At 54.1% G+C, this 22,323-nt stretch overlaps 3 protein-coding genes across 20 annotated transcripts in view; 1 reads left to right on the top strand and 2 right to left on the bottom strand.

The window, feature by feature from the left end:
* Positions 1-2,664: 2,664 nt before the first annotated feature.
* LOC116745087 (coiled-coil domain-containing protein 200-like) lies at positions 2,665-6,896 on the top strand. Of its 3 annotated transcripts, none has more exons than XM_032615499.1 (4): positions 2,665-2,765; positions 3,958-4,240; positions 4,744-4,793; positions 5,597-6,896. In XM_032615499.1, exons 1-4 carry the CDS (start codon positions 2,679-2,681, stop codon positions 5,621-5,623), a joined length of 447 nt encoding a protein of 148 aa, XP_032471390.1. In that variant the 5' UTR covers positions 2,665-2,678; the 3' UTR covers positions 5,624-6,896. The 3 variants fall into 3 exon arrangements, with proteins under 3 accessions (XP_032471390.1, XP_032471389.1, XP_032471388.1); XM_032615498.1 differs by having other exon boundaries at positions 5,426-6,896; XM_032615497.1 differs by lacking the exon at positions 4,744-4,793.
* A 112-nt stretch (positions 6,897-7,008) lies between these two features.
* Positions 7,009-15,333, bottom strand: TMEM106A (transmembrane protein 106A). 9 transcript variants are annotated; one of them, XM_032615481.1, is made up of 8 exons: positions 14,136-14,237; positions 12,626-13,074; positions 12,024-12,087; positions 10,666-10,819; positions 10,010-10,150; positions 9,875-9,918; positions 9,308-9,361; positions 7,009-8,679 (listed from the first exon to the last, which is right to left on the bottom strand). In XM_032615481.1, exons 2-8 carry the CDS (start codon positions 12,831-12,833, stop codon positions 8,559-8,561), a joined length of 786 nt encoding a protein of 261 aa, XP_032471372.1. In that variant the 5' UTR covers positions 12,834-13,074; positions 14,136-14,237; the 3' UTR covers positions 7,009-8,558. The 9 variants fall into 9 exon arrangements, with proteins under 9 accessions (XP_032471372.1, XP_032471367.1, XP_032471371.1 ...); XM_032615476.1 differs by lacking the exon at positions 9,875-9,918 and adding an exon at positions 13,695-13,763 and having other exon boundaries at positions 9,308-9,357; positions 9,976-10,150; positions 12,626-12,852; positions 14,136-14,194; XM_032615480.1 differs by lacking the exon at positions 14,136-14,237 and adding an exon at positions 13,695-14,128.
* The window catches only part of NBR1 (NBR1 autophagy cargo receptor), a 27,064-nt gene continuing 19,103 nt past the window's right edge, over positions 14,363-22,323 (bottom strand). For 5 of the 8 annotated variants that reach the window (XM_032615435.1, XM_032615431.1, XM_032615432.1 and 2 more), the window contains 8 exons: positions 21,877-21,987; positions 21,455-21,619; positions 21,144-21,221; positions 19,782-20,205; positions 18,922-19,016; positions 18,171-18,228; positions 17,316-17,421; positions 14,363-16,195 (listed from right to left, as the gene is read on the bottom strand). In XM_032615435.1, coding sequence (XP_032471326.1) covers positions 16,022-16,195; positions 17,316-17,421; positions 18,171-18,228; positions 18,922-19,016; positions 19,782-20,205; positions 21,144-21,221; positions 21,455-21,619; positions 21,877-21,987 — 1,211 coding nt within the window. In that variant the 3' untranslated portion in view covers positions 14,363-16,021. Of the gene's footprint in view, positions 16,196-17,315; positions 17,422-18,170; positions 18,229-18,921; positions 19,017-19,628; positions 20,206-21,143; positions 21,222-21,454; positions 21,620-21,876; positions 21,988-22,323 lie in introns of those variants that run through there. The other 3 variants (XM_032615430.1, XM_032615437.1, XM_032615438.1) reach the window with 3 other exon arrangements.

Genomic DNA, 22,323 nt, shown 5'->3' with positions numbered 1-22,323 from the left:
AGCTCTATTAAAAATGCAATGTGCAAGTGGCTACAATCAGTTAACAGCACGGGAAGTTCCCTGAGGGCTGATATGAGTTAAAATCCAAATCGACAGGGGGTGGAGTGGGCTACGGAGTAGAATCTAGAGCTGGAAGGAGTTCTGAGGTCAGAGGTGGGGTTGGGAGAGGCAGCGTGCACAGGGGGAAGGCACGAGAGGGGCTCGGAAAGGGAGATGAGAATTGGGAGGGCACAGCCTTGGCAGATTTGCCCTGAAAAATCCCTCCTCTCGCAGGAGGACTGGCTCAGAGGGTTGGAAACAGTTCCCCAGATTCAGCCCAGCCCACCTCCCCTACCCTGAGCGTCTCCACATCTGAGCCCTGTTCTGCCTAAGGTAGGAGGACAGGAAGAGGGAAATCGAGGGAGGAAGAGATACCAACAGGAACCCACTGCCTCTTTTGCCCATTTAATGACTGAGACAGTCAAGTGCCTTTCTCTTTCTCTTTCTCTTAAAATAGGTACTTTCCACCTAAATATTCGCAGAATTCGTCTAAAGGAAGACAAATGTGCTGTGAAAATAAATGTCCAGCGACAAGCCTCCCTTTCATTTTTTGTATCTGGAAACCCTTGTGTATCTGTCGTTGCAAATGACATCCCCGGGTGCTAGGACGAGGAGAAGGGAGTATAGCACCTCTTTGAAAAAGGGAGAAAGTTTTCCAGCAAGGCTCAGGTCCCACTGGCCCCTCAGCAGAGCTGGGGCACCCCCAGCAGCTGGCCATAGCCAGATGCCCACTGTGACGGCGGGCACTTCCCAAGCATCCTATAGTGTCTTCCAACAACCTTCAGAGGAGAGGCTCAGAGACGCTGAGTGACCTGCCCAGGTTCCTCCAGGTAGTCGGTGACACAGGCAGGATCGAACCCGAGTCCGTTTGACTCCAGAGCGCTAGATGACTCCACTAGACTGGCAGCCTGAACTGACAGACAGACCCTCTGTTTGAGGTTCAAACTCTCTGTTTGAACCCGTTTTCAGGTTCAAGGGCTGCACCCTGCACCCTCCCTCCACCATCAACAGTGCTTGAGGCTGAGGCCGGGCCGAAGCCCCTTCGTCACCTATACCCTCCTCTTGCTTCCAGGTGGACTCAGCCTCTGCTGTTTCTAGAAAAATTTATAGCTTTGGGGAAAGACCAACAGTCCACCCGGTCCCTGCCCCCAGAAGCCTTCCCCTGGGCTTCACGAAATGACACCCTCCCCTGGCCACTCCGCCTCCTGGAGACCCAAGGAGTTCAAAATGACCCTCCCCAGAATGTGCCACTTTGGCCTGGGGCTATTTGGGTTGAAGGCCGTGGAGGCCCCAAGGACACAGGAAGGGCTTTCTACCTCCCCCTCAACTGCCTAAAAGAATTTAGATAGGGGGCCTGGCTCAGAGAGAGTTATTATCAAAGACAACGTTTATCTGAGAGACCCATCTGCATAGCAGGGCAAACATCCCATTACCAAACGTCTGGTCTGCCCTGCCCTTCTTTTTGTCCCGGTGACTCACCCTTCTCCGCTTTGAAGCCCCAGGCCCTTATCGCATTCCTTAGCTCAGGAGGGCATACAAGCCTCAGCTGCCCTTGGGTCTCCGTATCCTTATGGGATCCCTGAACATACGTAATTATACCTGTTTTTCTCCTATTAGTCTGTCCGATGTCAATCTGGTCATTAGACCAGCCCACAGAACCTAGAAGGCTAGAGGACGAATTCTTCCTCCCCAACGGGATGCAAATCGGGTAGGATAATAAGTAATACCAACCTGTAGCTGAGCAATTTTATATTTCACTTCACATACCTCTCATCCATTGACCCACGTGGTCCCGTGTGAACCCCGTGAGGAAGGTAACAAGTGCTACCCTTCTGGTTTTCCGGGCAAGGAAACTGAGGCCCAGAGAGGTAAGCTGAGTCCAGGGTCAGAGGAAGAGAGGGAGGGTAGGCTTGAGCCCAGCGTATCAAATCCCCGGAACCAGGGTACTTTCTAATAAGCCACTTTGCCTTCACAGAGCTCAGACCTCAGTGAGAGCTGGCCGGGTCTCGTATTTTCTTTTCCGTTTTTCGTCTTCTGTGGCCGCTCCACGCGGCATGCGGGCTCTTAGTTCCCCAACCAGGGATGGAACCTGTGCCCCCTGCAGTGGAAGCGCGGAGTCCTGACCACCGGACCACCAGGGAAGTCCCTGTTTGTTCCTGAGTCAGCACAGCGGGGGAGACGGAGGACTGAGGGAGGAGGGAAGGGAGGGGTCGGCAGAGGGCCAGATGAGGAGGCTGGAATCCTGGGGAGGGTGGGAGAAAGAAACCGGAGAGGAAAGCCAGACCACTCGGGGGATCGTCCCCCGGGGCCCACTGAAACTCAAGGCTTAGGTGGAAAGGTGTCTTCTACCTGCCCAGGGCCCTGGAGAGAAAGGTACTTTACAGATGCTCTCTAGGAGGCTTGAGAAGAACACCCCCCTCCTTCCCAAGGCAGGCGGGGGTGGTGGGTGGGGGTTGGCGGGGGTGGGTGGCGGGGAGGGGCTGCCCAGTTGCCCCGGTAGCGGCCGCATTGTGAGGTGGTTCTGGTCACAGGCCAGGGGGTTGAGGTGGGAGGAGACGGAAGTGGTGGGGGCAGTGGCAGCCTCCTGGGCTCCGCCTGCCCCCAGCCCCTGCCTGGGGCCTTCTGTCACCGCCACCATCATGGGCAGTGCGTACCACTGGGAGGCCCGTCGCCGGCAGATGGCTTTGGACCGGAGGAGGCGGCTGATGGCCCAGCAGCAGCAGCAGGTGCATGAGAGGGGCCCCGTTCACCAGGGTCCTTCCGGGGACACGGAGGGCGTGGGGAGGGGAGACGACGGACCCCAAGAACACTGTCCATCACCTGGTGAATGTTGTTTTGCTTGGGCTGGAGGAAAGCAAGGTCCTTGGATGTCTTGGATGGACTGTAGGAAAGCAAGGTCCTTGGATGTCTTGGATGGACCGTGTGTGTGTGTGTGTGTGTGTGTGTGTGTGTGTGTGTGCGCGCGTGCGCGCGCGCGCGCGCGCGCGTGTGTGTATTGGGGTGACTCAGCTTTGCTGTTGTACTAGGCTGAGGCCTCACGTGGGATTGAAGCGTCAGGCTCCGGAGGTTTTAAAGCTGCGCTGTCCAGTAGGGCGGCCACCAGCCTGTGTGCTATAGCCCTTGAGACGTGGCTAGTGAGACCGAGGAACTGCATTTTAAATGTTACATACATTTAATTTATTTAAATATACTCTTTAAGGCAAATGTTCATTTTACCTACTGGAACATTTTTAAGTATGTTTGGAACAACGTGGATACGTGAATCTGCTTTTTCGACCGTAAATTATCTGAACTCTAAATATAGATCAAATATTTTAAATCAAAATGTAGTGTCTAGATTAAGATGTGCTGCTGAGTATAAAATGCCCTCTGGGTTTTGAAGACTTAATACAAAAACAAAGACTATAAACGATCTCATTAATATTTTCATATTGGTTTTACGTTTCGGCTGTATTGGGTCGAATAAAATTTATCATGATACCCAGTTTCACCTGTCTCTTCTTACTCTGTTACGTGGCTAACAGAGCATTTTAAATGATACATGGCCCTCGTTATACCTCCATTGGGCAGTGCTGTTTCAGAGCATGTGCAAGAGATTATTCTTTACCCTCTGGCACTGCAAACGATTTTCAGTGCGCGGAGGTAGGTGGACAGAGGCGGCTGTTTCCTGGGCAGGGGGCTGTGCGCGGGGGGGGGGGGGGGCACTGTTGCTATAGAAACAGTCCTTGGGTGTGGGTGGGTGAGGGGAGAGAGCTCACGCCCCAGCCTCAGCCTCCAACTCCAGGCAACAGAGACCCTCCAGCCGCCTCCACCTCTGGATTCCCTTGCCTTGCTCCCCTCAGTGTCTCCGGCAGGGGGCGGTGACTGGGTGGGGAGGGAGGAGGATGCCACTTGCGGTGGGGGGGGGCTTCTTGACAGGAACCGAAGAAACTCCAAGAAGAGGAACGGCAATCTGAAAAAAGAACCCAGCCATCTCGGGAGTCGCAGCCACCGCCGGCGCCATCACGGTCGCCACCCGCGCAGCCGCAGCCGCAGCCTCCGCAGGTGCCCGAGCGGCCGCCGCCGCCGCCTCAGCCAAAGCCACAAAATGCCCAAGACCCTCTCACTGAGCGCACCTCCCGGTACATTCTCCAGGATTCCCAAAGGCCAGGCGCCCACAAGGACAGATTCCAAGGAGGGCTGATGAACCCTCAAGGTGCAGGTGAGTGACATGCCCGGGAGCGGGAGATGGTGAGGAGAGAGCCCCGGGCTATAGTCCAGAAGCCACATCTGGCACCCTTCACCTTTACTTGGCGGGGGTGGGGGTGGGGGTGGGGGCGGTCACACTCTCTGAGTGGATTTGCACCAAGCGAGAGCTGCAGAGAAACCCGCTGACTTCCGCAGAGGGTGGCTCAGAAGTGGTCAGTCCCTTCTCCAGGGTGAGGGTGACAGACGGGGGTCGGTCGGGGTCGGGTCGGGGCGGCCAGAGGGTGGGGTAGGAGGTGTAGGCTTAGCAACGGATATCCTGAGCCCTGCGGGGGGTTTGGACCGGGGAAGCACCGGTCGGCTTCCTAGTGGAGAATGCTCAGCGGGGGCTGGGACTCTGCCTTGCCCCAGCTAGGGGCCTTGGCCTGCCCCCCAGACACGTGGTAAAGAGTCCGGCTGTGGCACGTGCCATCCTCAGGAACTGCCAGCCGAGTAACGTGTGCTTCGTTTCATCATCAGGTGTCGGGAAATCTAGCCCAGATACACACACCAAGTACCCACGATTCACGGTGAGACGGACTCGGAGTGTGAGAGGCAGCTACAGTTTGGCTGCGTGTGTGCCCGCGCTCGCGTGTCAGTGCGGGTGGAGTCTAGAAAGGCTTCCTCGGCGGGAATCGGGAGAGGGGACTGAAGTTATTCCGTCGCTTCTGGATGGCCCGTTCCTCCATCCACTCCATGCCCCCATAAAAATGTCTCTGTAGGCCCTGTTGCTCAGCACTCAGTATAAGTGAAGGAGCTGACGATCTAGTTGGAAAGATAGGACGGGTGCCAGAGAAGCAAAATCAAGGGGGCCGTTTGAAACGCTGATGGGGTAGAGCCAGCTGGAGCGGGAGGACGGTAAGACGTGAGGTCAGGGCTTGTGGTCTCCGTCAGGGTCAGGACCACCACTCTCCGGTAGCACGACTCAGATCTCTGAGCCTCAGCTGCCCCACCCATAAAATGAGACCGATAATACCCCACCTCCTCAACAGAGGTGCCATGAGGACTGGATTAAAAGGGAAAGCATCCAAAGCACTTAGCTTACAGCCTGGCTCGTTGTAGACCGTCAAACCCAGGAAGACGCTTTTTTGAGAGTCTTGAGAATTACATGAAACAGGATACGCTTTGGAAAGAAGCTTTTTTTTTTTCTTCTCCGACTCAGGCGCAAAGGATGGGAGAACCTGATCCCGGCCCTTTAAGACGAGGACTGGGCTGCTACATCATCTCACTTTGATTACTCGGGCTTCAGAGGGCTTAAGACCATGTTCTCAAACCAGCAGGCCCAGGAGCTGCTAACTAACCTGTTCTGCCTCCTGTCTCTCCCTCTTCTCAGTCAACGAACTACATCCAGCAGTGGTGATTCAGAGACAGACCCCCGAGACCCCACTGGCCGGCCATCAGCAAACATCAGATGGGCAGCCCCGTCTTCCTACCTCCCAGCAGCATCTCCACTTCAAAAGCCAAGCCCTCCTGATCCACTCTGGCAGGGGAGGCTAGCTGGGAATCACGTGTGATTTCTTCCTGCAAAGAATCGAGAGACTGGCTGGGCTCCGTGAGACAGAGATGAGGGGGAGGGGCCAGGAAGACCCACGAAGAGGATGGAGAGGGTGCGAGAAGACAGTGGAGGGCAATTCCATGCTTCCCCAGGCAAAGCCAACGGGAGAACTTGGCCTTGGGCCCCCCCCCCCCCAGGTCTACAGCTCCACTACTGGCCCTTATTTAGCAGTGATACCACGGCCTGCTGGGGGCTCAGGTTTACGACCCTCACTGGAGCCACCAGCCCTTCCTCCTGGCCGATGCTTATTGAGACGCGCCCGGGGAAGCGTGGGTTGCATCACACCAGAGCAGACCTGGGACCCGGGGCAGCATCAGGAAGAAGTGGCACGCAGGGGCCTCCCCCAAGTGCAGTGTCGTGCCTGGTCCACGGTGGGCACTCCGCTGTTGAACGGAGGGTGGTTGGAAGGGGTGGAGAGAAAGAACTCGGAGGAAAGGAGGACTGTAGCCTCAGGCACAGGACACCTGACCTTGGGAAGAGGGGGACTCGCCCCCCACCCCACCCCCCACCAAATCCACAGGCCTCTTCCTCCCTGGGTCTCAGCCTTTCCACGTAGCAGAGACAACCCAGAGGCTCTGGAGGCCCCAGGCCTCCGCCTCACCTCTTCCTGAAACTGACACCTGGGGTCCCCCAGCCCTGCTCCCTCTTCCACTCTTGACCGGTGAGGGGGACGCCTGGGTCCTTTCACTGTAGCGTCTCACCTTTGGGTGAGACTGAAGGAGCCTCTCAGTGCAGTGTTTCCTGAGAGGAGCAGCTGGGGGAAGCGAAGGAGCGGGGGCGCACGGAACAGGAGCATTAAAGTTGGGAGGGGCTCAGAGACACACAACGAGGGAAGGGGAGCGAGCGAGCGAGCTCCTGGGAGCGGTCTCCCAGAAGGCAGAGAGGCCGGGCGTGTTCCCGAGGGGCTCAGGGACTGGGGAAGAGACCTTGATGCCCACTTGGATATTAAGAAACAGGCTGTGGGCTTCCCTGGTGGCGCAGTGGTTGAGAGTCCGCCTGCCGATGCAGGGGACACGGGTTCGTGCCCCGGCCCGGGAAGATCCCACATGCCGCGGAGCGGCTGGACCCGTGAGCCATGGCCACTGAGCCTGCGCGTCCGTAGCCTGTGCCCCGCAACCGGAGAGGCCACAACAGTGAGAGGCCCGCGTACCGCAAAAAAAACAAAAACAAAAACAAAACCAAACAAACAAAAAAAAGAAACAGGCTGTGAGATGGGGAGCGTCCACCGGCTCCCTTCCCACTCACAGGAGACTTTTATTTTCCTTCCTTAAACACGGTTAAGCACAGCTGATTGACTCCAACATAAATCCATTACATTTGACGAACTCCACCCAGCGTGAGCTCCAGCCTGGCCCTCGTGGACCTCCGTGCTCTTACCAGCACCACCTCGACGCCAGTTACCCAGGCGTGAAAGCGTGCGGGCAGCACGAACTCCTTCCTTCCCCTCATCTCCCCCGGCCGGCTCCTCACCAGGTTCCGGCCCCACGTGCCCTTCTCCGCCCTTCCGACTGCAAACTCAGCTTTCCCTGCTGCTCAAGCCCACCTCTCTGCCTGTCTGACTGATGGAAACCCGGAACCGCCTTTAGTGAGCAAACACAATTCCTGCTCGCCTAAAGAACCTGGGGTTTGCCTGGGGCTTCTCGTCATCTGAGTGACAGCAAAGAGGGGACGGCCCGGACCAGTCCCGACCGATAGGCAGCTCCATACTGTCAGCGCCCAAAGGAGAGCAGAGGCCTCTGGGAGCAGAGGGCGCCCTGGGACTAGGCTGGGGGTGCAGCGGGACCCAGCGGTCCGGCCTCACCTCTGCAGGTTTTCAGCGGGAGAGCGGCTGCACCCACCGTTTGACCTGCCTGTGTCCCCCTCACGTGCGCTCAGGCTTGTGGCCTCCTTCAATAAAAACCTTTAAAAATGACTCTGCCTTTGTCTCTGTTTTTCCTGTGCAGGCCCAGGGGGTGCCCGGTGCCTCCCTTCCCTTCCCTTCCCTAAAACTGTTTTCGGGAGAGGAGAAGCTTTAGCTGCAGAACAGCTCTGAGTTCCTGGGGACCCAGACAGTCTTTAAGCAGGAAGGCTGTGGAGCCTAAGGGCCTTGGCCAATCTTGCTGTCAGATGGGTGGGGTGGGGAGACAAGGTACCAGGCGTTCTCGAAGCAGGCCATCACCGTCACCCTGTCACACGACCAAAGCAGGGCGGCATAGGAGAGCATCTACGGTTCCCTATGAGGCCCTGGGGACAACACTGGCTGTCCCCAAGTCACCTTCTCATTACCAGGTGGAGAACTTGGAAAGGATCCATGTATTAAAAGCCAGACAAAAGGAAAGCTTTCTCCACATTCAGGCAGGACAAAGGTCTCCCCTGGACGAGCTGGGCCACCAAGGTGCTCAGCACAGACAGTGTGGGTGCCACTCCATGCCTCTGAGGCAGCTCTGAGGAAATGTCAGGTCAGACTTTCCTCAAGACAGACCAAGGGGAATATCTGGTGCTGGCTTCTAGAAGACCCAAGCTTCCGCTCCCGTGGGAATCAGAGAGCGTGCGAGGGTGTGTGTGTGTGTGGGCGCGCGTGTGCGTATGAAGTTAACGTCCACAGAAAGCTTCCTCTGCTGGGGGTGAACAGGGGGAGGGTACGACAAAGCAGGGCTTTTCCTTTGGCAGAGTCACTCTCGTCCTATCGGGTGCCATGGAGTGGTGGGAGGTGCAGACCAGGCCGGCAGGTGCCCGGAGCTCGACGACGACAGCAGACAGGTCACGGCGGGCGAGGGACCAGCAAGTGGGGCTTGGACGCGTTTCCCCGGCAGTCCACATATTCGTAGCTCTGGAAGACCAGCTGCTCCGAATGGCTCAGGTAGGAACAGGTCAGGGTGCCCCTGGAGAGGAAACAGGGCTTTTTTTTTTTTTCCAAAAAATCCCACACCAGTTTTATTTTGAAGACTACAGAACTTGAGCCTTGACCCTACCCAGCTTCCACGTCCACCGATCTAAGGATATGCGGTTGGGGTAGGAGTGAGAGAAGGAAGTAGGGAGGCGAGGGGAGAGACCCGGTGGCGGCAGAGGAAAGGAGTAAGATGGCGGCTGGAGAGCTCCCGCCACCCTAGGTCTGCGCTTCACTGTCTTTACTCCTCCACACCACAAGGGTCTGGGAAGAAGAGGAAAGCCCTGGCCCTGCTCTGCTCTCTGGGGAGGGCTGGCTTCCTCAGACCAGACCCGGCCCTTCCTTCGGCTCCCCACTCTGCCGAAGCACCTGGGACAGCTGCCCACCCCCGCCCCCCCCACCCCCAACCCACCGCCACCCCCCCACCCCCACCCCACCCCCGCCCCCGGGTTCCGGGCAGATCTCTGGCTGTCACGTCAGTGGCTCATAAGGTGGGCCTTAGGGGAGGGGCTGGACCTGCTACTGCCAAGAGCCGACACAGACTCACGGGATTCGCTGTGATGACTGTCCCCCCACGGGGGGCAGAAGTGGGAGAGGGTACCAGGGCTCCAAGCCCTACTTACTGGATGTGCAGAAGCACATGGTGGACTTTGATTTTCAGCCAGGTACAGATCTTGCTGAGAGAGACAGGGAGAGAGAGACAGAGAACCTGGGCCCACGTTTCACACACTGAGCAGCCCGTCAGACAGCTCGGAGGAGACCTGCCGTCCCAGCCCCCCTGGCCTCCTTTCCATCAGGGGCCCCACGTGCCACCCCCACCCCTTCCCCCTCCCTCTGCCCAAGGGGAGCATGTCGCCCCTGCTGCAATATCGCTCCTCCAAACCCCACCGGTTTGGCCCAGGCACGGGCTGGCCTCTGCCTTAGTAGAAAACGGTGAGTCAGGCTGAAGAGCCCAAGGTCGTATGTCGTTAAGTATGAACCGGATCCTAGGCTGGTTTTCATTCCAGTCCAGGTCCAAACAGGCAGAGGCCGGGGACCCTGAATGCTTGTGCACTGCAGTCTTGGCCACAGGAGTGCAGGCCACATGCTGACTGCAGGGTCTGCTAAGCAATCAGAACATCTGGTGGGAATTCAAATTGGCTTTCCAACCAGGAAAGAGGCTAAGGGAGAAGGGATCAAGGGCTACTCACTACGTGTTTTCATCCCATATCCTGTTGGCTACTGTATACGACATCTGCCAACCAAACGGGTATAGGGTTAGCCCCAACTCCAGCCACCCGCGTCCACACACCTGTGGGCAGGTCCGGCCAGCACGAGGGAGTCACCTGCTCACTGGCCAAAGGGCCGATGTGGAGGAGAAGGCTGTCGGAGACCTGCCCCACCACGAGGGACAGGTGCAGAACCTCAATGGTCAGCTGGGTCACAGCGATGGGGTAGTAGTTGTTATTGGAGATGCTCAAGACATTCTGGCGAGGAAGACAGGGAAAGGAAGGGGTTAGGGTAGCACCATCCTCGGCAAGAAGAAGTCAAACAGTTTCAAAACCCCGCAGCCTGACTGAGCCCCACCCCCAACGTGGGCCTCAGCTGCCGAGGCCCCCAGTGCCCAGGAGCCCCTCGGAGGGGCTCTCAGCGGCGAGGGGTCGCCTTCAACTAAGACATTAAGCTGGCTCAAAGTCCAGTCTCACCCCGCAAGGCTCCCTCTGCTCGGTCCTGCCCACCCAGGGAGTCTCAGGCACACCACCCCGACTGCACCCAGTGATCTACGGCTCTGGCGTCGATTCTAACCCCTCACTGTTCCAACCCTGCACCGTCTGTCAGGGGGCTCACGGTTGCTCCTGCCTCTCCCCAGGCTCCTGACATCCTCCGGCTGCCATAAGATCCCCGGCTACCGCTGCCCGGGGCGAGCACACCGGACGAGGGCTACGGAGGAGTGTTGCCAGGAAGGTGGGGTCGGAGCCCAGGGGCACAGGCACCCACCCACCGTCATATTGAGGTGGATGTCGGCCTCGCCAACAGTCACCGTGGAGGAGTTGAGGCCTACAGGCTGCACGGCGATAGTCCGGGGAAACAGGAAAAAGACAATGAGGGAGGAGGTCACCAGGCAGAGGAGCACCGCCAGGAACACGGAGAGCTTCCTGTGGGAGAGAGAACGGGACCCGGGGTAGAGGAGTGGAGAAGTCTGGACACCAAGGCAGCCTGGGCCGGGGGCGTCCAGACGCTCTTCTCTCTACGTAAGGCTCTCCTCCGAGCCCCCACCCCAACACACACACACAGCTGCACGCTTAGCTCCCCAGAGGCGGAGGACCAACCTAGGCTCAGAGGTGGCCCAGAGCGGGTAGGGGCGCCGGACTGAGAGGCTGGCAGCCCGGCTTCCATTCCCAGCTCTGTGTTACCCACTGGCCCAGCGACTCCGAACAACCCGCTTAACCGCCCTAAGCCTCCGTTTCCTTGTCTGTAAAATGGGGATAACGGTACCTACCTCATACCGTCCGTTATGGGCTAATGCATGAAAAGGCACCAATCCCCGGCCCTGACACACAGCCAAAGGCTCAACCAACGCTAGCTATTCTCACTGGAAGAAGTAAGCCCGTGTGAATTTTGACAGTTCTGAATGTTAATATTCATATTCGGAACAAGACGTCATCCGTCCATCTAATTCAACATTGAGATGGGCATCAAAGAGAGAGCACCTCGTTAGCGTTTCCTAAGGGGCACCGCCAGATTCGGCTTCTGGCGCACTGGCGGGGGCAAGCTGGGTGGTGGGCTCCCCCACGGAAGCCGAGGACCCTGGGAGGAGGTTGCAGGGATCTATGTCAAAGGACCCAGACGACAAATAGGGTCGTGGGCCCCCCAGCGAAACGCAGGGCTGCCTCCTCTGAGGTTCTGAAGCGTCCCAGAACAGAGAGCAGCTGGTTTCCCATCTCTACGGGGGAAAAGAACGAGCAGGTCTGAGCTGCCGTAGCAAGGGAAGCTCTTAGGAAAAATCACTTCCCCAAACCAACTGCAGCCACAGCCACTCCCTCCCTCCTGGAAGGACTTGCAGAGTCAAGAGGTCCTCTCGGTCTTCAAAAGGGAGCCACGCTTCTTGGAGGCAGTGGTGCTCAGGACACCAAGAGGCCTCAGGTGGCATCTGCTGTGCCCCGAGCTTCTTAAACTAGGAAAATCCTTGGCAACAGGGAGCTAATAAGACGTCTGAGGCCAGTGAGGCTCAGGCTCTCTGGGGGAGAACCAACGGAGAAAAACTGGGGGGGTGGGGGTGGGAAGGGGGATTGGGGGAGACAAAGAGGAAGAGCCCCCAGGGGCAACGCCTACAGAGCTGGGATAGGAAGAGGGGCTTACGTGTGCCTGGGCTTCAGCCTCTGGTCCCCGTAGGGGATGAGGGCCACCAGCTGCTTCTCTAGTTCTGTAGAAAGAGGGTGAGAGGGAGGGCCGAGAAGTGTCCACGACAAATGTTCCCTGTGCCAGCCTGCCAGCAGCACCCCTCCATCCCACAGAGCGGTGTCAGAAGCACGCCACCTCTGCCTCAGAGCAGGACTGACTGGGGATACCGGGCTGTTGGCAGCTCGGCTTTGCCATCTCTAGAACGGAGGCGAGAGTTTCATTAACAGGTGTGAGGAATCCCTGCACGTCACCACAAATCCGAGAAGCCCAATCTCTCTGGAGACGTCACTCTAACTTCCTGCATCCGAAGGCAGTGCTGCTAAGAGAGCAGAGAGGCTGGGAATCCCCTGGGTTCGGGCGGTACGACCAGGGCAGGAGGGGGTCTCTGCAGCGAGCCCAGGGAGGGTTAGCGTCTCCCTGGCGAGCCCTGAAACTCAGGGACTAGGAGCCGGGAGACCCAACCCCATCCAAGGAGACTCAGAGGGGCCTGGCACTGGCCAGCTGGCTGCTAAGAGCTTTTCCTGGATCCCGGGCTACTTCCAGAGCCTGGGGCCACTCACCTCGAGGGACCTCCCCACTGCCCCGGCAGGTGGGACAAGTCACAAAGCTGCCACCAGCAGCCCTTTCACAAGGCGCACAGGAACAAGAAGGCTTGCTGCTGGCGGTGCTGGAGTAGCTGGCCGCCTTGCTGCCAAAGGCTGGGCCGGAGGGCAGCATCGACTTGTTCTCATCCTCCCGAGAGCCCAGCCGGGAGAGTGTCTCACCCATTGTTCAGGGGTATTTTTCACTGACGAGAGAAGAACAAAGTCCAGTCAGCACTGACGCCGGGTGTCCCTCTGGTCTTAGGCTCTGGAGATCGGCAAGGAGCCCCACCACACTTTCAGCAAGCTCAAGCCTGAGCAGGTGAGGGTGTGGGAATTCGAGCAGTCACACACGACTCCTGGATCAGGAATCTCAGTGGGCTGCAACTCGTTGTTTTCGTTTTTATCGTAGGGAGAGCTCAATCGGCCTACAAGAGGGAAAAGCAAAGCAGAAGTTATTTCACTTTAAGGGACTTTCGTAAGTGAAAGGCAGGGCGCTTAATGGTGTTCTGGAAAAGCTGCTGAGCTGTCATTCACTGCAAGGGAAGGAAGTTAGATAGGTCTTGCGGGCAGCAGCCAGGGGAGCCCCTTCACCCTCTGCGACAGGACGACTCTGAACGTGTCTCTAAGAGCACCCGGGCAGAAATGCCCGAGGTCTCCAGCCCGGGTGTGGAAGGAAAGTTTCCATTCCTGAGCCTGGACAGGTGCTGGCGTAATAGGAAGGCAGGGATTCTTTGGGACGAGAAAAGAAAAAGGCGGCTAGGCTGGCCGCAGGTGGGGCTAAGAACCCTAAAATGATTGTGGAAGGGAGCATAAACCTCTTCCGCTTGCCTTCTGAGTTGGGGTGGGAAAGAATGTCTGGGCGAGGGTGGTAGCAATTCCAGGGTCAGTCCTTCCCTAGGACGAGTCACAGCTAACTCCAGATCCTTCCCAAAAGACCGGTGGCAAATGAGTGGGCAAGGGTGAGCCCAACTCAGGCCTTGCGGGCTTAAAATAAAGGAGGCCTCACCTGGTTTAGGTCTGAGGTTTAAAATAAAGGGAGCCTCACCTGGTTTAGGCCTGAGATCCTGGGCTCCTCTCAGCTGCAAGAGGGCTAGAGATCGCCGGAGCGCGTCTCTGGGGAGGAGGGCCTGTAAGGCAGGGTGGCTCCAGGGGGCCACCTGTCCCCTCCCCGGAGAGTCCTGGGGACCGACTGCACCGCGTTGGAGGAGGTGGGGAGCGGCGACCCTGGCCTCCCCGGAGCCTTCACGCCCTACTCTGGGGGCTCGGCCATGGGCTGCGGGGTCGGAGCGGACTGAGAGGCTAGGAATTCAATGAAGGAGGATTTTCAGTCCCACCACACACCCCGAGAGGCCGTTAGCAGAGCTTGGAACCTGCGTGTTGGGCTAGGAGGAGGCACAGAAGGGGCCCGGGCCCTTGCATGCCAAAGGGAGAGAAGGCAAGGAGGGTCCCTTCTTTCTAAGGAATCGATTCCAAGGAATCGCCTTACCCCCGGGCGACCGCAGCGACAGAAGCGCCTGCAAAGCAGAATCGAAAGCGCGGGAGCCGGGGTTTTCGCCCCAAGCTTCGGCTCAAAGCCTTGGGAAGCTCCGCCCCGGCTCCTCCGGACCCGCCCCTCCCTCCCAGGGCCAGCCTCTCTCGACACAGCGGCCAGAAAACTTCTCGGTTCTTCAAAGGCCACGCGAGGTTCCCGACGAAAGGACCGGCCAGTCCGAGGAGGAGTTTCAAAGTTTATTTCACCATTCTTCAAGCGGTTAGGTACAAGTACAATGGGACAGACGACTGGACCCCAGGGCCCTCCTGGACCCCTACAACACAACTCACACGGTCAAGACAAGATCCCGTCCCAAATCAACCGAATTAATTACACACACCCTGCCGCTCAGCCTCTACCCAGAAGCCCACCCCCCCACCCCCAGCCCCCATAAAAACGTTTTAAATAATAAACAGGCTGGTTGGCTTGCAGTCTGAATCCTGGCTTATTTAACGGCATTCAAGAGTTATACTGTAAATAAACATCATTACGGCCAATGACTAATTTAAGTCACCATTCATTATAATACCAAACCAGGTTAAGTAATACTATTTCCCTATCCTTCCCCCTTCAGGCTGGGGGTCAGATTCTTCTTTTTCTGCAGGTAATTTTTATGACTATAATCTGTAGTGTTTTTTGTCACACCTCTTTACCAGCTGTACCCGAGACTCCCTCCTGTGAAACAGAGCGAGGACCAGGACCCCCGGAAGCAAGCTCCTTCCCGCTCGCGTACCCCGGGGTTAAACCAAAACTTTTTCAGTGAGTTTGCTCCCATCCAAGTCTTGCAAAACACCAGCCTCTTTTTCTTGTTCTAGGTTCTCCTGAACAGACTGCAAACATTCAGGAGGCCATCAGGATGTCCTGAGCCTCACACCCGCTCATTTGCCCACCCCTGAACTTCACTGACCGTGATTCACACAGGAGCCTGCCTTTCACTTTTCTCATGTTCCTATACACCCCCGCCCACTCTACCGTAAAGAAGACCTGCCCCCCGACATAAAGAAAAAGGGTAACTGGTAAACTTACTTTTCCCTTTAATAGAAGAGTTTCTTTCCTTCTTCGCAGCACTAGCAAAATATTTCACACTCCCTACGTTTTTCCCCTTAAATAAAATAAAATGGACGCAAAATTGCTGCAACAGACACTGCTCAACAGGTGCTGCCGGGTCAACGCGCACACTCCCCGCTCCTTTCTCAGAAGCGCGGAGACCGGAAGGTGGACGTGCTCTAAACGCATCACTGGGGGTCTTTTGAAAAACAACAGTGCCCGTTACTAAGACTTGCAGGGGAACGACTTTCTCCTCGAGAAGGGAAGAGGAACGGAACTCCTATCGTGCGCGCCCCGGGTGTTATTTTAATACCACACAGCTCTGAAGCTTGGGATAGGTTAGAAAAACTATGAGAGTAATTCTTGAAAACCACTTCCGAGGTTAATTTCTTTTATAAGCTGACAGTTAACAGACATCCTCATTAAAAACATCCACAATTAAGCAAAGAAAAATACTCAACTTCAACTTCAGTACAGGCAGGAAGAAAAAGGGTTCTATAGGAAGTTGAAGTTGCACTTGTCAGTGCACTAAAACGGAGAAGAGTTTTATCCAGATCAAGTGAAAAACGCTCTTCCTACAGCTCATCTAACGTCTAAAGTGAAGGTTTAAGTTGCGGCCTTTCACTTGCTCCAAGAAACACCGCAAGGCAGGTATTGTCTTGACGGTTCAGTGATGGGCTCTATGTAGATTCATCAGATTACAAAATAAGCGCGGGCCTCCACCCCACACCCCCAAGACAGAATAAAGATCGTCTCTGAGCGGCAGGCAAAGTTATTGAATACGAGGTCGCTCCTCAGTAGCGGTGGCTGTACCAGTCGTCGTCGCTGATCCGAAGGAGCTCTGTCACGACCTGCAGGATGTTGCAATCGTGTTTCTTCAGCAGCCTTAGGTTTAGCTGCCTGTCACAGAATCCCATCTCAAAGAGACGGGACATCAGCGCTGCCGTCTGATCTTCGGAAACTATCGGCTGTGTAGAGTCAAGAAAAGCGGAACAACGTTTTCTGTATAATTGGTGTTTATCTTGTTAAGGCATACTCATCTCCCAGATTTATTCAAAATACTAGGTAATCAGGTGCCAGGCTACGGCACTCCTGTCCACCCAATACTAATGGGTCTTCTGAGGGGATAAGGAAGGACTGGGAAGGCCCTGCTTTGGATCAGGTACATCTGCACCCTGAGCCAGGTGACTAGCGAACTGTCTTTAGAACTAGATGAAGGAAAAGATGCTAACGAACTCTGGAAACCCTGGGAAGTTAAAGGTAATCGCGACGATGGGGCAAGAAGGAGCAAGAGAGGAGATGGTCATCGGGAGAAAGCATGGGAAACCGGAAGAAAGCATGGCCAGCGCAAGTCTTAACCACGGGACCACCAGGGAAGTCCCTCCCACGGGTCTTAAAAATAAAAGGCAAAATCGCTTAACACGGCATCCCACCTACATCATGGGTCTCTCCTCTTCCTGGCGCAGATTCACCTTCCAGGTTCACATCTCCAAGTCTCTGTCCTGGCTACTCTGTCTACAGTGCCCTCTCTAACCCCCTCTCCTGGCACACACTCATTCTGTCCGTCAGGACTGAGCTCGGGCGTCATCTGCCAGGACGCCTTCCCTGGCCCCGCCGTGGGGCCGACACCAGGCTGAGGTGTCCCACTGGTCTGAGAACACTGGCACCGTATCTCACACTGCACAATAAACGTTGTTTGTTTTTTTTTTTTTTTCTTAATCGAATGGGAAGACTCTTTAAATTCTACAGTGCTTTGCAATTTTCAAAAGTTTCACAGATAAATGTCCGTTTGCTCATTTCCCACCGTCTCTGGGCGGGAACTGGTGTCCGATTCACCTCGTAGCGCTGGCACCTGGGAGAGCGACCCCCGCACAGTAGGTCCGCAACCAACGTTCGCTCTTTTTTCTTTCCTCCCTCAAGTGACTTAGCCAAAGTCATACGGCTGGAAAGTGGCAGAGCTGCGTGTTGAAGACCAAACTTAAAGCTCACGCTCGCTGCGATGCCACGCTACTCTCTCCAACCCGGGCAGACGCCACTGTTTTCACTGGTGACTTGGATTCGGCTCAGGAAAATAAAACGTACACTGACCTGTGCAGTGACCGGTGGTCCAGCAAACAAGGCCTTGTATGCAGAGGCGGCAACGGACAAAGCCCCCTTCACCAGCCCTCCAGCAATGCTGCTCCCGTGGTGGTGCCTGCGGGGGAAAGCCAAATTGTCTCCCTAAAGAAACGTGAAGCGTTATCTTCCTACGGATAACCTGGGCTCTAATCCTGGGAAGAAAATGAGAGTTCCCCGAGAAAAAAGTCAGACGTAAAAGGGGAGTGGGACTATTTTCCTCTCAGTTTTATAGCTACAGATCTGGGCTTGAGGTAGGGCCCGGCTCTTACTGCTTGCTGCAAGACATGGGCAGGGCACTGCAGAAAGCACCTCACTCTGGTTAGCGTGCCAGCTTTCAGCCCCGGCTGGAAATTAACGTGCTCGGCGGCGCACCGAGGAACTGGCAGTCTGCGTGCTCAGTTATCATCCCAGAGGAAACACCTCCCAGAGGAAATGTGATTTTCTGAACGCTCTACGTAGGGAGGAGCCCACCGTGACACCGCTCTGAGACGACTGGGAGCAGAGAGGCAGGTGTGTCTACGAAAAAGTTACAAGGATGCGCAGCGGGCTGGGCCTTCCTGCCTTCTTCTCTGGTACTAAGCAGGAGGTGAATCTGAGGGAACTTCCTCCCCGTCTGGAATGTGAACACGCTTATTAAACGTCAACATGAGCCCTCTGCTCAGTGCTGCTCACAAGCTTTAGGAGGAAGTAAGAACAAGAGGGAATGACGACTCTCCTCCGCTCTCGGCAGGTGGCACGTGCTCTGAGAGGCTCGTTGAAGCGGAGGCAATACTAGGATATCCCTCTGCTTCTGAAGGAGGGGCTGCACGAGGAAGCCCCCGTTACCTGGAGTGGTCAGAGCTCTTCTGTCTGCTGTTTACAAGTCCTGATGAGCCTCTGAGCTCTAAAAGCAAAAGAGCTGTTGGTTAGATGCAGCATCCATAAACCCCTGGCGTTTCCTAATCACAGCAAGGCTATTGTTGAGGCAGGTGGCAATCTGATCACAACGATTAAAGTCTCTTTTTCCTTCTTTTTAAATATTTGAGAAATTTTGCAGGTGGTTTAAGTAAAGGTTAAAGAAAACCGTCCAGAATGCAATGCAAGGTGACTGTTTAGTGAATCAGAAAAATTAATTCTATAATCCTATCACAATAGTTTATTAGTTCTGAAGTACTTTCAGGTTTTGTTTTTTGAGGACGAGAGGAAAGCGACTTTGAGGGTCTACTCACAACTTCAAAGTGCTAGTCTCTTTATTCTGTAGATAAGGAAACAGACCTTCAGGTCTTAGGACCCTGCTGAACCATTGCAAGGTCACACGGTGAAGAAAGGTGGAGCTGAGGCTGGAGCCTAGACTAGTCTGGCCCCAAAGCCTGTGTTCTTTCCACTACAGCACAATGCCAACCTCTACGGGATCTCGTTTAATAAATATTAAGATTAAGCTAGAAGACAGAACAAAAGAGTATGAGGCAGAAGCACAGAAAAAGTCAAAGGGCAAGTTTCTAAAAACTGCCAAGAATCACAAAGATAGAGTGCCTATTTACACCTGGTTCCATCAGAAAGGAGCACAGAAAAAGAGAAAGCTCAGGCTGGTCATTACCTCCTCTGCTCTGATCAGGGACTGAAAAAACTTCTGGTACGGTAACTGGTAAATCCGCTCCTGGGGAACCATGATGCTGTGCATACGGAGGACTCCTTTCAGAAAGACACAATATTGAAAGTAAGTTGAAAAGGCGCCTACAGTAACAGTGGAGAAACAGTAAACAGAGCACAGCAGTGCCAAGTTCTCTACAGAGGCTTCACATTTCTGATCCCGATCACATGTCTGAATTTAGGGATCAGGTGAGAAGGGCTCGTTCTTCTTCTGGTTTTCCTCTTCAGCCAGTCAAGCTAGAAAGACTGGCTTCAGTCTGGTCACTTCCCCCTGTATCAAGTGGTGCTGATAAAAGAAAATATCTAGCTCCCAGGGAGAAGGCTTTAAATTATAGTCAAGGCTCCACCGTTTTCCGTACTGTGAGAGAGCAGTGACACAGACAGAACCAGTAGAGAAAAACAGTAACTTCTATCTGGGTTTTGTAGTATGTTTGTTTCCGTAACGGATTAAACTTCTTATTCTACTTTGTTTGGATTAGTATGAGAAAGAGTTTTTGCTGCCTTTGCCCATGAGTCAACAGAACAGGGAGGAAGGTCCAGGGATGTTTGTGTTTAAAAACTGGCTCTCAATGATCAAAACATAAGTAGATAGATTATACTCAGATAATTAAGGTTAACTGAAACAAGTATTTCTTTAAATCCAGAATACACAAATACTGGGAAGTACAACTTTTATTCATCAGACTTTACTATGGGAAATAGACTCTTCCCTTGCTGACAAAGAAACAGGTTTTGAGATCAGGTTGAGTCCTCTCTCTTTATTCCACCTCTGGAGAACAGCCCAGCAGAGCGGGGTGTGGATGGTACCTGGGCAGCCGTGGCGGAGGCCCTACCACCTCTGGGGTCAGGGGCACTGTGTCCAGAGTCTGTGAGGTCATAAGGATATCATTGATGCTGTGCCCCTGTGGCTGGTTCTCCCCTCCAGGGGGTCTCTCCCCAGCCTCGACCGGTTCCTGCCCAGCCTCAACCCCAGGCTCGCCTTCAGCCCCTCGCTCCAGGCCTGGCTGTGAGAGGGCAGAGCTGTACATGGAGTCCCCCAGGGGGCGGCTGGTGTCAAAGCACTCAGGCAGGATGATGATGTAATCCTCCGAAGAAGCAGAGGACTGACTCTGAACTTCATCTCTGAGCTCCTCCTCCTCCTCCTCCTCCATGACAGCTTCTTCTTCGACAATACGGACAATCTCTTCCCTCTCGTCTCCAAGTGGTCCCTCTTCGGGTGGGGCAAATTTCACTAAAGGATGAAAGTAACCAATTTTAAGGTACAAGCTAAAAGCAGCCCCTGTGCTACCCTTACCCCACCAAGCCTTGTAGGTCATGAGCTATAATTATGAAACCCAGAGGACAGGGACAAACCAGAGGGAAGGGCTGCTGAAACCATAGTCACGGCCATATTCTAAACCTACGCAAAGCTACATAGAACCAAAGTTCACAAAAACAACATTGGCAGAAACATCGAGGCTTCTGAGAACACTATGAATCTTAAAACAAGGAGGCCTCATCTCTTTTCCTCTTCACGTGATGGTTAACATACTGAGACGGGTTCAAATCAAAACTGATATACTAGCTAACAGTGCTATAAGAAGAGAAAATGTTTGGTGGTAAATACTTCAGGACCGTATGACTACTTTCCTTCTCTTCTTTGCAAAGTAATGAGTAGTCGTGATAGAAAATTGGCAAACATGGATGACAAAAAAAAAGGAAATAAAAAAGTACCTATAACCTTAACAGAGATAACTACTGTGAACATTTTGGCGTAAGTCCTTCCAGACTTTTTTGTTATGCATTTGTACACAAGTGTGTGTGAGGAAATACATATATTTAAAAATATATACAGTTTAAATATAGATACACAAATTAAAAAGTGAGATAAATCATGCTTAAAGGTATGGGTCAAATTTCACTATAATAAACACAAGACATTTTTTCACATTATTTTGATGGAGTAGAATTTGAGTTTTTGGATAGTACTTGAAATACATGACAGTGGTTCTACCTATCTGACATCTAAAAATTTCTGCCACGAAGAAATTTATTACAGCAGAATTTAACCTTGAGAAACTTAGTCTGGTGCTCCTGTTTCTGCCCACTATTTCCTGACTGCTGCCCTTGGGAGAAGGAGACAACTCAGCTGCCGGCGGGGGTCTCTGCTGAGGGGCTCTGTCAACTTACGAGAAGACTCCTTGCTGCAGAATCCAGGCAGCAGAACCGGCTGCTGCTCCTCTGTGGCGTGCAGCTGAAACTCTGCCCCTGAAGAAGGACAGAAATGAGCTATGGTAGCTGCTCTGCTCCTGATGCTATAAATAAAATGGTCAGGTAGCATATGCAGAGCCCAAAGAAACCACCATGATCCGAATTCTAACAAAGATCCCGCTCTCTCCACCACTCTCAGTAAAGAAGAGCACTTCTATCTGCTCAGGTCTGGCAATCACAAGTCAGGCGCCACCTCAGTTTTGGGGGGTGGGGAATTCGGGGACACTCACTGTGCGTGGACTTCTGTCTGCAAGGTGGTTTGTGATCCGGGGCAGCGTCCAAGGTAAGGGATCGGATTACAGTCTCACACACAAACTGGGTCCCACTCAGGTCATCTTCTGCTTCCTCCACTGAAGAAATGTTCTCAGCCCTCTTCTTTACTGACACTGTGGAATCTGAAAAAGACATGAACTTTGTCTGCAATTAGTGTTTAAAGTGTTGAAGATCTTTCTCTAGTCATCTACCCATGCTGATGCGATGCCACGGAATAGCTGCTATTGGTGCCATGTGAAGGTGAGGAGACTTCAAAAAATGAGATCCTACAGGAAAGCCACTCACACAGCAAGGTAAGATTAGTAGGGGGTATGTGTAACAACAGGGTGTGGTATGGAAGGGGAGGATGCAAATACTTTACAAATATTTAACCCCTTACCAGGAAGTTCTTTAAATCCCGCCCCTTCACTCTCTTCCTGTATCTGCCCCAAGCCTGGCTTCTCTATTAAAGGACTGTCATGTGGCAGAGGAGACATGCAGGGAGTCATATCTGGAGAATGAAGACAGGAGAACCATCAGCCACGAAAAAGCTTCACATCATCAACAGTCAGTGTCCAGAAGCAGCAGCTCATAGGCTTCTTGCCTCCTGCATGGCTAAAATAAACCCAGGTACACTTCAAGGCGTTCTAAAGAATTTCTCCAGACCATTAGGCACACAAGTATCTCAGACAGATCCATCAATGCAGGAAGGATCATAAACGGTTGTTTGGCTTTGGGAGACCATGGCCAAGACACAGAGCCACGAATGCAAAAGAACAAAGGGACACAAATATCCAGAGAAAAATGGAGAAGAGGGTCCCTTTATGGTGGGGAAACTTTGCACAAA

Source organism: Phocoena sinus, chromosome 20 (genome assembly GCF_008692025.1).
Source record: "Phocoena sinus isolate mPhoSin1 chromosome 20, mPhoSin1.pri, whole genome shotgun sequence".
NCBI lineage: Eukaryota > Metazoa > Chordata > Mammalia > Artiodactyla > Phocoenidae > Phocoena > Phocoena sinus.
The sequence above is the reverse complement of the archived record's forward strand: the minus strand, read 5'-3'. Positions and strand labels throughout refer to the sequence as shown.

Excerpts from the sequence above, each read along its gene's own strand:
- LOC116745087 (XM_032615497.1), top strand. The coding sequence starts at position 2,679 with ATGGGCAGTGCGTACCACTGGGAGGCCCGTCGCCGGCAGATGGCTTTG. Across the intron at positions 2,766-3,957 it reads TGGCCCAGCAGCAGCAGCAG|GAACCGAAGAAACTCCAAGA; the intron begins GTGCATGAGAGG and ends GCTTCTTGACAG. Across the intron at positions 4,241-5,596 it reads GATGAACCCTCAAGGTGCAG|TCAACGAACTACATCCAGCA; the intron begins GTGAGTGACATG and ends CCCTCTTCTCAG.
- TMEM106A (XM_032615478.1), bottom strand. The coding sequence starts at position 12,833 with ATGGGTGAGACACTCTCCCGGCTGGGCTCTCGGGAGGATGAGAACAAG. Across the intron at positions 10,151-10,665 it reads ACATCCACCTCAATATGACG|AATGTCTTGAGCATCTCCAA; the intron begins GTGGGTGGGTGC and ends CTTCCTCGCCAG. Across the intron at positions 8,680-9,307 it reads CATGTGCTTCTGCACATCCA|GGGCACCCTGACCTGTTCCT; the intron begins GTAAGTAGGGCT and ends TTTCCTCTCCAG.